This window comes from Mesoplodon bidens, assembly GCF_964165515.1.
Source record: "Mesoplodon bidens genome assembly, contig: HAP1_SCAFFOLD_146, whole genome shotgun sequence".
Lineage (NCBI taxonomy): Eukaryota > Metazoa > Chordata > Mammalia > Artiodactyla > Ziphiidae > Mesoplodon > Mesoplodon bidens.
In genome coordinates, this window is record NW_027672719.1 from 1,084,314 (window position 1) to 1,096,980 (window position 12,667).

Below are 12,667 nucleotides of genomic sequence, written 5' to 3' on the forward strand. Positions count from 1 at the left end.
GAAAACTAGCAGGGGAATAACATGACTGAGGGTGCCTTTAGCCAGAGTGGTCAGTCAGGTGGTTGCCCCGAGGGGGGACGTCTGAGCAGAGAGAAGACCCCAGCCTTGGGGACGTCTGGGGTGAGAGCTAAAAAACAAATATGCACATGATCCAAGTTTAAGTTTTAGATTAGTGGCGTTTCCTGTGGTTTTCCTGCAGAAGAGACATTTCTTGGAAGTTTACATTTTAGCTTAATTAGACTTGAATGTGTTGCGTGCTAACATGGTCCTCTGCAATTGAAGATTAATAACTGAAGGCAGCAGAGCATGGTTCTTTGGGAAGAGGAAATGTCTTTTCCCCTGTATACATGACAGCGAACTTAATCAAATGTATTTCTCATTATCTGAAAGCATCAATATTTGTGGGACATCCACAGGCCTCAAAGTTTACAAATATAAACTATGCTGCTTATTTTTATTTCTCTTACCCCCAGGTAGGGTCTCGTCTTCCTTTCAGAGGATAGAATGCTGGTTTCAAGGACTTTCTTTTATTACATGTCCCAAGTGTCAGCAGACAGTGCAATTACCCCACCCCTACTCTGCCCCACCAGCAGCAATGGAGGTTTGTACACTGGTTACATGCAAAGGCCCAGAGTTGTCACACACTTACTATTGTGTGACCTTAACTTCTCTGAGTCTCAGTTTCCTCATTTGTAAAGCGGGACAATATTGACACCTGCCTCGCAGGGTGGTTCTGAGGATGAAAAGAGGCCATGTGTGTAAAAGGATAGCCCAGTGCCTGGCACTTAGTAGGGATTCAGTGATGGTATGATGATGGAGATATTGATGGAAAGCAGAGCCAGACCGGAGACCCTCTACGGTCAGACCTAGATGATTTTTGTTTTTATCGACAGTCTAACAACTTCACACTTCAGTGACCTTTCAGTTGAAAAGAGACTTTGGGGACTTTCTTGGTGGCTCAGCGGTTAAGAATCCGCCTGCCAATGCAGGGGACACGGGTTCGAGCCCTGGTCCAGGAAGATCCCACATGCCTCGGAGCAACTAAGCCAGTGCACCACAACTACTGAGCCTGCACTCTAGAGCCTGCGAGCCACAACTAGGGCTCGTGTGCCGCAACTACTGAGCCCACGTGCTCCAACTACTGAAGCCTGCACACCTAGAGCCCATGCTCCACAACAGGAGAAGCCACCGCAGTGAGAAGCCTGCGCACTGTGAGGAAGAGTAGCCTCCGCTCGCCGCAACTAGAGAAAGCCCACGTGCAGCAACAAAGACCCAACACAGCCAAAAAAAAAAAAGGAAAAAAAAGAAAAGAGACTGTCTTTGACATGGCACTGAGATGGATCAGAATTCAAATATCATGTGAATTATCATCAACATCTTGGAACCAGCTGAAGTCACTGAAATTTTTATGTTTTAAAACACATGTATATATGGGCTTCCCTGGTGGCACAGTGGTTGAGAGTCCACCTGCCGATGCAGGGGACACAGGTTCGTGCCCCGGTCTGGGAGGATCCCACATGCCGCGGAGCGGCTGGGCCCGTGAGCCATGGCCTCTGAGCCTGTGCATCCGGAGCCTGTGCTCCGCAACGGGAGAGGCCACAACAGTGAGAGGCCCGCGTACCGCAAAAAAAAAATAAAAATAAAAATAATAAATAAATAAAAATAAAAAAAATAAAAAACATGTATAGGGCTTCCCTGGTGACGCAGTGGTTGAGAATCTGCCTTCTAATACAGGGGACATGGGTTCGAGCCCTGGTCTGGGAAGATCCCATGTGCCACGGAGCAACTAGGCCCGTGAGCCACAACTACTGAGCCTGTGCATCTGGAGCCTGTGCTCCACAACATGAGACTTTTTGATAGTGAGAGGCCCGTGCACCGTGATGAAGAGTGGCCCCCACTTGCCACAAATAGAGAAAGCCCTCGCACAGAAACGAAGACCCAACACAGCCAAAAATAAATAAATAAAATTTAAAAACATGTATAGGATTTACTTTGAAATGCATTAAAATATAAAATGTATAGATGGGTAGATATGTGATAAAGCAAATAGAACAAAATGTTGATTGTAGAATCTGGGTGGTGGTTCTATAGAAGTTCACCATCCACTTCTTTCAACTTTTCTGTGTGTTTGACATTTTCCTAATAAAATGCCAGCAAAAGATACGTACAGAGTCTTGACCGTACAGCCAAGCTATAATCTTGATATTTTGTCTTTGGAAATCATTTTTTTTTTCAACCTAAATATATGAAGGAATGCGGTGACTTAAAAAGAAAGTATCTTCTCATGCCCATTTCCTCGATGACTGACTCTTCCACACTTTAAGAAGCTCTGTAGAAGTTGGGGTTTTTTGAGTCAAAGTTCAGAAGCCCAAGATTAATAACAGTCACAATCACAGTAGGACAAATGGGTGTTTAATGTAGCAATCACCATTCTAGATGCTTCACATTTAATCCTCACAAAACTCTTTGGGATACAGAGTATTATTAGCCCCATTTTACAGATGAGGAAACAGAGGCATAGAGAGAGAATAAGTAACTCACTCAGAGTCACAGAGCTAGTAAGTGGTGGGTTAGTAACACTGAATATTTGATTCTGTCAGATAACTAACCCCAAACTAAGCTTAATGGGAGGTGGAGAGCGGTTATCAGTGGAATTCAGATTTGTTTGGGTTTTTTTTTTTTTTGCTATTGCTTGTTTGTGCTCTGAGTTACATAAAGGATGTCCTCTTGTGATCAGAAGCAAGCTCATCTATGCCGGCTATCACTGTTAAAAGGACAGTCTTAAATATGTGCGGAATTATCATTGTGATCGTTGTTAAATCCAGCTATCCACTCCTACCTCTGCTGACTTCTCCTGTGGACATTATGGTGTATTCCATTCATTCTAAATATGACACTGAATAATTAGAGGACTGTATTTTTCTAACAAAATTGTTTTCTGAAAACCTGTTATAGGAAAAGCAGAGAATATGAAAGCCTATCTAAAGAGTGCAGAAGGCTATTTTGTCCTGAATAAAAGCACTACGATTGGAAGGCATGAAAATTCAGACCTTGTTTTAGAGGTAAGACCTCTTCCTAGCCAGTCCCCGACCCTCCCTACCCCTCACACCACCAAAAGTCCTTACTGTTCTGTGGACTCCAGTCTCTTGTAAAGCACAGCCTCTGGCTAACAGTCCCAGCCTTCCTCGGTGTGCCACCAATAACCAATCCCGGCATGTGCTGGGTCTCCCTGGCACATGTGGTAAGAATGAGCACAGTGCAAAGTGCGATGGGCCCTGTGTCCTTTGCTGACTGTGTCTGCAGTGTCCCACCCTGATGGCATGGTTTGGAAGGTGGGCTTAGAGCTGATGCTTGACCTTCACCTGCTCTGCGTCTGGCAGCCACGGCCACCTGAAGGGCCCAGCTTGAGCAATGGCCTCTCGCCCTTTCCAGAGCTTCTGGAGACTATGGGCCCCTCAGAGCCCTCCCGTGCCCCCGTACCTCCAAGTAGTAAATCAGGGTAAGCCCTGGGCATGGCCTCAGTGCTCTCTCACTTCATTTCATTCCATTCTCTGAATTAGCTGTGGCTTGGTCCACAGTCCCAGCTCATTGACAGCCAAGGAAGTTGGAAGAAATTGTAAGTAAGGAATTATACAAACAGTGGCTTTGAGCCTTTTACCATTTTGAAAGGGATTAAAATATTGAAGCAGAAAGAGAAATGCAATGGAATCCCTTTAGGACTGTGAAAGGCAGACCACTCTCAGACTTCACTCAACAGATTTTTTTAAACTTTATTTTGAAATAATTATAGATGCACAAATAGTAGAGGGAATGGCACGAAGCATGTGTGGAGACCTGTGCCATTTTACCACGTGTGGATTTGGGTGTGGCCCTCAGGATATAGGAGTATTCCATCATCAGAGATGTCCCTTGTGATGCTCCTTTTATAGTCACAATTCCTCCTCCCACCATCGTCCCCACGCTCCGAAAACCACTAATCTGTTCTCCGTCTCTATAATTTTCATCATGTATGTATGACCTTTGTGATTGATTTTTTTTTTTTTTAGTCAGTGTAGTGCCCTTGACATCCATTTAGGTTATTAGCTTGTTCTTTTATTGCTGAGTAATAGTCCACGGTATGGACGTATCACCTGTGTTTAACCATTCACTTTTTGAAGGACATTTTGTTTCCATTTGGGGCTATTACAAATAAATGTACTATAAACATTTGTGTACAGGTTTTTGTGTGAACATAAGTTTTTATTTCTCTGTGATAAATGCTCAGGAGTATGATTGCATGGATTAACATATGTGTTTATATATATTCGGTTTGTAAAGAAACTGCCAGACTTATCCAGCATGGCTGTACCATTTTTCATTTCCACCAGCTATGTATGAGACACATCCTCACCAGCAATTAGCATAAACACTGTTTTTCATTTTAGCTGTTTTAGTAAGTGTGTAGTGGTATCTCATCATAGTCTTAACTTGCATTTTCCAAATCGATAGTGATGTTAAATGTCTTTTCATGTACGTGTTTGCCTTCTGCATATCCTCTTCAGTGAAATATCTCTTCATATCTTTTAAGTGTCTCTAATCGAATTGTTTAGTTTTTTTACCATTGAGTTTTGAGAATTCTTTATGTATTTTAGATATGAGTCCCTTGTCAGATAGATGGTTTGCAAATATTTTCTCCCATCCGTAGCTTGTCTTCTCATTCTCTTAGCAGAGTATTTCACAGAGCAAAAGCTTTAACTCTTGATGAAGTCCAGGTAGTTATTTTTTCTTTTATAGATCATGCTTTTAGTGTCATGTCTAAGAACATGCCACAAGGTCCCTGACCCTGAGGATTTTCTCTTACGTTTTCTTCTAAGTGTTTTATAGTTTTATGTTTAAATCTATGAACCATTTTGGGTTCACTGTCGTTTATGATGTGAGATTTAGGTCAAAGTTCATTTTTCTTGCATGTGGATATTTAGTTGTTCCAGAACCATTTGTTGAAAAGACTATCCTTTCTCCATTGAATTGCTTTTGCAAGTTTGTCAAAAATAATCTGGCCATACTTTCTATGGGGGCTACTTCTTAGTTCCCTATTATGTTTCATGGATCTATTTGTCATAATGGATCTACCATTATGAGATAGCCTTGATTACTGTCGCTATGTAAGTCTTAAATCAGGTAGAGTGATTCCTCCCACTTTTCCTTAAAGAAATTTTTTAACCTCTTCTAGTTGCTTTGCCTTTCCATTTACATTTTAGTGTAAGCCTGTCTGTATACACAAAATATCATGCTGTAATTTTGATTGGAATTGTGTTTTATCCTATATATCAATGTGAGAATAATTGATATACTCCTATATTGTCCTCCAATTCATGAACATGGTATATTTCTCCATTTATTCAGTGTCTCTCATGAGTGTTTTGTAGTTTTCAGCATACGAGTCCTGTACGTGTTTTGTTAGATTTACACTTAAGTATGTCTCTCTCTTTTTTTTTGAGTGATTGTAAATGGTATTATATTTTTAATTTTGGTGTCCACATGTTCATTGACAGTATATAGAAATACAGTTGATTTTTGTATGCTTCTTGGGATCTTGCAACCTTAACTGCACTTTCTTATATAAGGGCTTTTGTAGATTTCTTGGGATTTTATACATAAACAATCATGTCATCTGCAAATAAGAACAATTTTATTTCTTCTTTCAGAAAAGGAGATCTGAATGCTTTTAATCTTCTTTTCCTTGCTTTATTTCCCTGGTTAAGACTTCCAGGACTCTGCTGAACAAGAGCAGTGTATAAATCCTTATATTCGCTTGTTCCTGACCTTAGGGGAAAGCAGTTACTCTTTCACCATTAAGTAGGAGTTAGCTGTAGGGTTTTTATACATGTTCTTACCAAGTGAGAAATTTCCCCCTTTATTCCTAGTTTTCTGAGAATGTTTATTGTAAATGCAACAGATTTAAAGATAACTCCATGAACCTCCCCGTGAGATTCTCCTCCATGATATGGTCTCCCTTCAAGGACACAGAACATCTGTTCAGTGTGCAAAGTGGGAGGAAAAAGAAGAAGAAGAAGAACTGTAGTTTCTTCTTTATCCTAACAAGGCATAGATTTGGGGTCGTTTTATTTCCTGTCTGGCTAAAGTAGAGACAGAGATCTCTGTTTTGAACCTGACTATGATATTAGAAAACTGTAGTAATTTTTAAAAGCACGGGCTTTGGAGATAGACAGACCTGGGTTTGAATCTCATTAGGCTACTTTGTGGCTGAGTGACTTCAACCAAATTACTTAATCACTCTGAGCTCCTTTTCCCTGTCTGTAAACCTCTTACCTCACAGGGTTATTCTGAGGATTAAGTGAGAAATGCATATAAAGAGCCTGGCATGTGGTGCTCAGTGAATGACACAATGATCATTATTATGGTCTCCTAAAACAGAGACTGAGAAGAATCCTCAGAGGTGCACAGGGTTGAGATGAGGATCCACTGACATTAATAAGCCATTTGGAAAAGGGAACTAATGAGGACAGTTATTAACGAGACAGAAATTGAGTTGCATTCATTGTATATAAATAATTGACTGCTTACTGCTCCTCGGACTTAGCTTAAGAAATACGTCACCAGGCTTCCCTGGTTGCGAAGTGGTTGAGAGTCTGCCTGCCGATGCAAGGGACACGGGTTCGTGCCCCGGTCCGGGAATATCCCACATGCCGCGGAGCGGCTGGGCCCGTGAGCCATGGCCGCTGAGCCAGCGTGTCCGGAGCCTGAGCTCCACAACAGGAGAGGCCACAACAGTGAGAGGCCCGTGTACCACAAAAAAAAAAAAAAAAAAATGTCAGGGATTTATATTACTAAAAATCATCCTTGCAATTACCCAGAGGTTACATCTAGCAAATAAAAAAGATTGTTTGTTTTATTTGCCTGGATCAATCCTAAAGAATAGGCAGTCATGCTTCTAAAGATTTCTACTCATCAGCAAGGCTGACATGTTGTTTTGACTATTGGTATTGTAGTATTTCGACATCATTTACTCTTTCCGATAATGGAAGGTAGTTACATGCTTCTTGTTTTTAAAAATTGGGAGAAAGGAAAATATAAGGAAGAAAATAAAAGTCACTTGTAATCATTTGGCTCAGGGAAAAATCAATATTGATATTTTCTGGGTTTTACCCTCCAGACTTTTTTCTATATCCTGTAAGGAGTTTGGTTCCCTAAGGCAGTAGGAAGCCTGTTTATAGCCAGGCTAGTGAGAACTGTTTATAGTCAACAGTGATAACTGTTGCTATCACTCATTCATTGCACAGTATTTACCCAGAGCCTCAGCACCGAGCCAAGTCTAGGGGTACAGTGATGTCAGAACTGGACATGGTCCCTGCCATCAGGAAGCTGCCAGGAGAGAGAGAAATAAGTCAAATGATCCCACAAAGGTGTGACTAATTCCATTCCAACATTGGGGCTGTAAAGGAAAGGAATATGGAAGACAAGGAGGACTTAACTAGACAATAGGAGAAGGGAATGGCATGTGCAAGGGTCCTGGGGTGGAAGAGCATATTGTGAACCCAAGGGACTGAGAGAAAACCAGGGCGTCCAGAAGTCAGAGTGGGAAGGAGGAGGGCTAAGGGACAAGTCGGCCTCCTTCATGTCACCATAAGGGTTTTGATCTTTATCTGAAAAGCAGTGGGAAGAAGGCTTGAAGGATTGTAAACAAGGGGGAGACCTGCCAGTGAATATCCCGGCTGCTGTGTGCAGACGAGCCATCAGGAGCTCTATTCACAATCTCCCCTCTCCCATTTTACACGGCTCAAAAGCCTCAGCCTTGCTCATTTCACAGCTAAACCTTGCAAGTTATAATTTATATGATTTGATGTGCCTTGTAAACTGTATTTTTTAGAGTTGGATATGGCTGTTATTTAAACTCTGCTGAGAAAGGGACTCAGTTCTTCCAGAATGAAGAAACACCAAAGCCAGTGGTTGTTGGATTTTCCTCATGTTTAAGAGTGGTTGTTCAACATGAACTCCTAGGCATTCTGACCCAGTGGGTTTGGGGTCAGGCCCAGGAATCTTCACATTTGTATGCTCCCCAGGTTCAGGTGGGGGGAATGGAGTCCCTGGAATTGGTTCCAGGACCACACTTTGAGAACCCCACCATCAGTGCTCCCTCCCTCTCCCTTCTTGATCAGCAGAGCTCCTGCTTGTGTGTGTGTGTGTATTCTTTCAATAAACTTTGTTTTGAGGAAAAGAGAAGCGAAGGGTAAACAATGAAGGGCTGACTGACCCTACCCCCTCCCCAGGGACTCCCCCAGTCCCACCCTGGGGAAGTCCCAGGATCCCTAGAAGACTGAGCTCTAGGACAGCCCAAGTCAGTGCAGGGCTGCAGCTAGGAAGGTGGAGATGGGAGAGAAAAAGAAAGAACAGACATGACAGGGGGTTGAAATGCTGGTGTCCACACCTCACTCTCGGTGGTCAGTGTCCTGCCAGGCATCTCCTTTCTCATGGGTTTAGCCATCTCTCCAGCCTGTGTCAGCCCTTCTCGCGTGGGATCTGAGGGTCGTGAAGCCAGACTGATCTCATACACACACCCCAGATCCCATCCAGCCGGATGACTCTCGTCCCTTTTCCTGGCCCCTGTCAGTTCTGGGCTGCCTCTCAGGAAAGAACCAGAGCCTACACCATAATCTTGTTTATTATTATTAAACAAGGCTGCTGGGATTCTCCTATTATTTGCGTAATTTCACGGACATCAGGTATGTCTGCTCTGTCAAAGGACACACACAGCTGTAGCTCTGATGGGCATGGCCAAATTTCCCACCAGAGGTTTCCGGATGTGGTGTCCTGCCAGCAGTGGACGCCCGTCTCCCACTCCCTCCCCAGCCTAGGGTGCTGACCCCCCATTGGATCTTCACTGATCTACGGGGTGAAGTATGGTACCTGTGTCATTTTAATTCACATTTCTCTTATTCTAAGCGAACACCTGCATTTTGAGACATAAGGTGACAGGTAGACTCTCTGTGGGGAAATCCACGGAATGAAACAGGCCTGGGAGGGTGCACTTGCTGGCTCCCCATCTGCATCGCGCTTGTCCTCCTGCCTGGGTCGTGCTCCCATCCTCCCCCCTCACCCCCACCTCACCCCTGGCTTCTCCCCAAGTGCTCCTTGCTCTGGGGGTTCACCTGTTAGGTCTCACCAGTCCTCAGGGAATGTTTTGTCCCCTGTTTGGGAACTGGCGGCTGATTTCATTGGTCAGTACCCAGCACAGCAATTGATGGGACTAGTTTCTCACCAGCAGATGGAGGGCTTCCAAGAGGAAAAAGTTCAGAGGAAAGGGCTAGATCGTGATCTCATTTTTCTCATTTTTTTTTATTGTGGTAAGATATGCATAACATAAAATTTACCATCTTAACCACTTTTATTAAGTGTGCAGTTCAGTGGCATTAAATATATTCACACTGTTGTGCAGCCATCACCCCCATCCATCTCCAGAACTCTTTGAATCTTGCAGAACTGAAACTGCACCCATGAAACAACAACTCCCCTTGTCCCCCCATCCCAGCCCCAGCAACCACCGTTTTGCTTTCTGTCTCTATGACCTTGGCTACTCTGGGTATCTCATATAAGTAGAATCATAACAGTATTTGTCTTTTCATGACTGGCTTCTTTCACTGAGTATAATATCCTTTCACTGAGTATAATGTCCATGTTCATCCATGCTGTAGCATGTGTCCGAATTTCCTTCCTTTTTTAAGGCTGAATAATATTCCATTGTGTGGATTCACCACATTTTGTTTATTCATTCATCTACTGATGGACACTTGGGTTGTTTCCACCTTTTGGCTGTTGCAAACAATGCTATGAACATGGGTGTATAAATATCTCTTCAAGGCCCTGCTTTCAGTTCTTTGGGATATATACCCAAAAGTAGACTTGCTGGATCATATGATAATTTTATTTTTAATTGTTTGAGGAACTGCCATGCTGTTTTCCATAGTGGCTGCACCAAGTTACATTCTCACAACAGGGCACAAGGGTTCCACTTTCCCTGCGTCCTCACCAACACTTGTTATTTCCCTTTTTTTTTTATAGTAGCCATTCTGATGGATGTGAGATGAAAGAAAGATCATAATCTTTTGAATAGCATACATAATACAAACAGCTACAGCATACATTTATGGACTACTTACTGCATCTCACATGGCTTTATACATCACCTATGTATGTTCTGTATATATATTTATAGAATTATATCCACAAAACAAATCCTGTGCGGGTGAGAACTACTATTATCGTTATTATCCTCATTTGATGACATGGACATGGGACTCAGAAAGGTTAAGGAACTGGCCCAAATCACACAGCTAGTCGGGGGAGGTGGGGCTGAGTTTCAGACTGAGCTGACTCAAGCTTCTAAAAACAGAAGCTTCACTTTTTGAGTGTAAATTTAGCTTTGGGAACATCTAATATCTAAATTGGAAATTCTCAGTTAACTGAGATAACAAGATAATTGACTAAGCTAGGGAAATTCCACCCTGTGGAATGGAGAATGGGGGTTGTCAGTGAAATGTGAGATCAATGTTCTCCTGATCCTCATTCATGCAACAGACTGAGGTGGTGCCATCTAGGGGGGGATTTGGGTAAAGAGGAAACGTTGACCTGGTGCTTTCCCAGGAAGAGGAGCATTGGGGCTGTTAAGTGGGGGCCCAGCAAGAAACACCACTTATCTCTCCAATCCAGCCAGAGTAAGTTCTCTGCTTATAAGGACTGGTGGAGTTCAATTAGTCCCACCTGGATAACCCAGGATAGTCTCCCACTTTTTAAAAAATTTTTAAAAAGTTTTTGGCTGGGTTTGGTCTTCGTTGCTGAGCACAGGCTTTCTCTAGTTGCAGCGAGCGAGGGTTACTCTTTGTTGCGGTGCACGGGCTTCTCATTGCAGTGGCTTCTCTTGTTGTGGAGCACGGGCTCTAGGCACACGGATTCAGTAGTTGTGGCACGTGGGCTCAGTAGTTGTGGCTCGTGGGCTCTGGAGCGCAGGCTCGGTAGTTGTGGCACACGGGCTTCGTTGCTCCATGGCATGTGGGATCTTCCCGGACCAGGGCTCGAACCCGTGTCCCCTGCATTGGCAGGCGGATTCTTGACCACTGCAACACCAGGGAAGTCCTTAGTCTCCCTCTTTTAAGAGCACTGATTAGTAACCTTGACATCGGCACAGTCCCTTTGGCCACCTCATGGAGCATATTCCCAGGTTCTGAGGATCAGGGCATGGGCATCTTTGGGAGACCATTCTGCCCACCACATTAATACTACCACCTGACTGGACCGTTGCTTTGGGACTGGTCTGAGAGCTTTCTGGAAGGATCAGTAGGATCAATGCCACAGGCCATGGAGAAAGATGGCTGGATGAGCTGGCAGGTGATAATCCCGTTACCAAGAGGGCAGGAAGCAGGACTGGTTGAGTGAGCACCTCAACATCCCGGAAGCAGCCAGGCAGTTTGGGGCCTGGAGATGAACCAGGGGTTGGAAATACACACCTGCGAATCCAGGGGGTGGCACAGTGGCCCCAGCCCATGGACAGAGTGTGGAGGAAATGGACATCTGCAGGGAGAGGAGCCCGGCGTGGACACCTGGAAGCAGTCAGAGAGGTGAGGGAGCCAGAGAGCTGCTGCCAGGCTGAGGGTATTCATCACAGAGACAGCTTGCTTTGTGCCAGGTACTGTTCTGAGCACTCTCGAGTGTATTAACTCATTTCATCCTTAGGAGGTTAATGTTGTTTGCCCCACTTTACAGATGAGGGCGTTGAGGCACAGATAGGCTGAGTATCCTGCCTGAGGTCACAGAGGGAGGCTGGGGCACTGGGCACCACGCTCGGGCAGTCTGATTTCAGGACCAGCCTCTCCTGAGGCCTTGCCGGTCCACAGGGCTCTCCCGGGGAGACCGGGGAGGAAGGATCCAGCTGACGGGGAAGCAGAGAAGCTTCTTCTTTCCTTCCAATCCCAGACCCATCATCTCACCAGCGCCTGGCCGTTTCCTCATATCCTTATTCTTTTGAAAACCCCATTTTTTTTTTTACTATTTCTGCACTACATCCCTTTCTGGAGGCAGTGGGGGGATGGGGCTGGGGGATGGGATAGCCTAGAACCAAAAGGTTAAAAGAAATAGATAAAACACACACACACACACACACACACACACACAAACACACACACACAAGTTAATTTCAAAAATGTTATCCCACTCCTTAGAACATGTCACCAAGCAGTACCTTTTGTCAATCCTACGAAGCCCAGCTTATCAAACTCATTTTTGCTGCTCAGGGAGCAACCAAAGAGAAGCAAAGAACCGTGCCCCAGGCTGCACAGCTGGAAGGTAGCAGAGGTGGGACTTGAACTCAAGGCTTTCTAACTCCAGAGCCCATCCTCTTGCTCATAATAGAGAACATTTCCCATTTGCCCTATGTTCTCTTCTAAGTGCTTTAGTATGTATTATATCATTTATACGTCACCAGTAGCTTATAAGACTGTCCTTTTGTTACCTTACAGATGAGGAAGCTGAGGTATCACTTGCCCAAGGTCACCCTTCTAGGAAGTAGGAGAGCTGGACTCGAGCCCATTCTAATAACCACCACGTTGCCCTGCTCCCCCAACCCCTGAACCATCAGGCCACGTGCCTCTCTCTGAAAACTGTGTTTCATGTCACAGGG

General features: G+C 44.3%; 1 protein-coding gene across 1 annotated transcript in view; it reads left to right on the forward strand.

Annotated features, from left to right (window-relative positions):
• Nucleotides 1-2,969: 2,969 nt before the first annotated feature.
• Nucleotides 2,970-12,667, forward strand: part of LOC308609775 (forkhead-associated domain-containing protein 1-like) — a gene marked incomplete at both ends in the record, with an annotated part of 87,448 nt that continues 77,750 nt past the window's right edge. The window contains one exon of the mRNA XM_081259070.1: nt 2,970-3,062. Within this exon, the coding sequence (XP_081115196.1) occupies nt 2,970-3,062 (93 nt within the window). The remainder of the gene's footprint in view (nt 3,063-12,667) is intronic.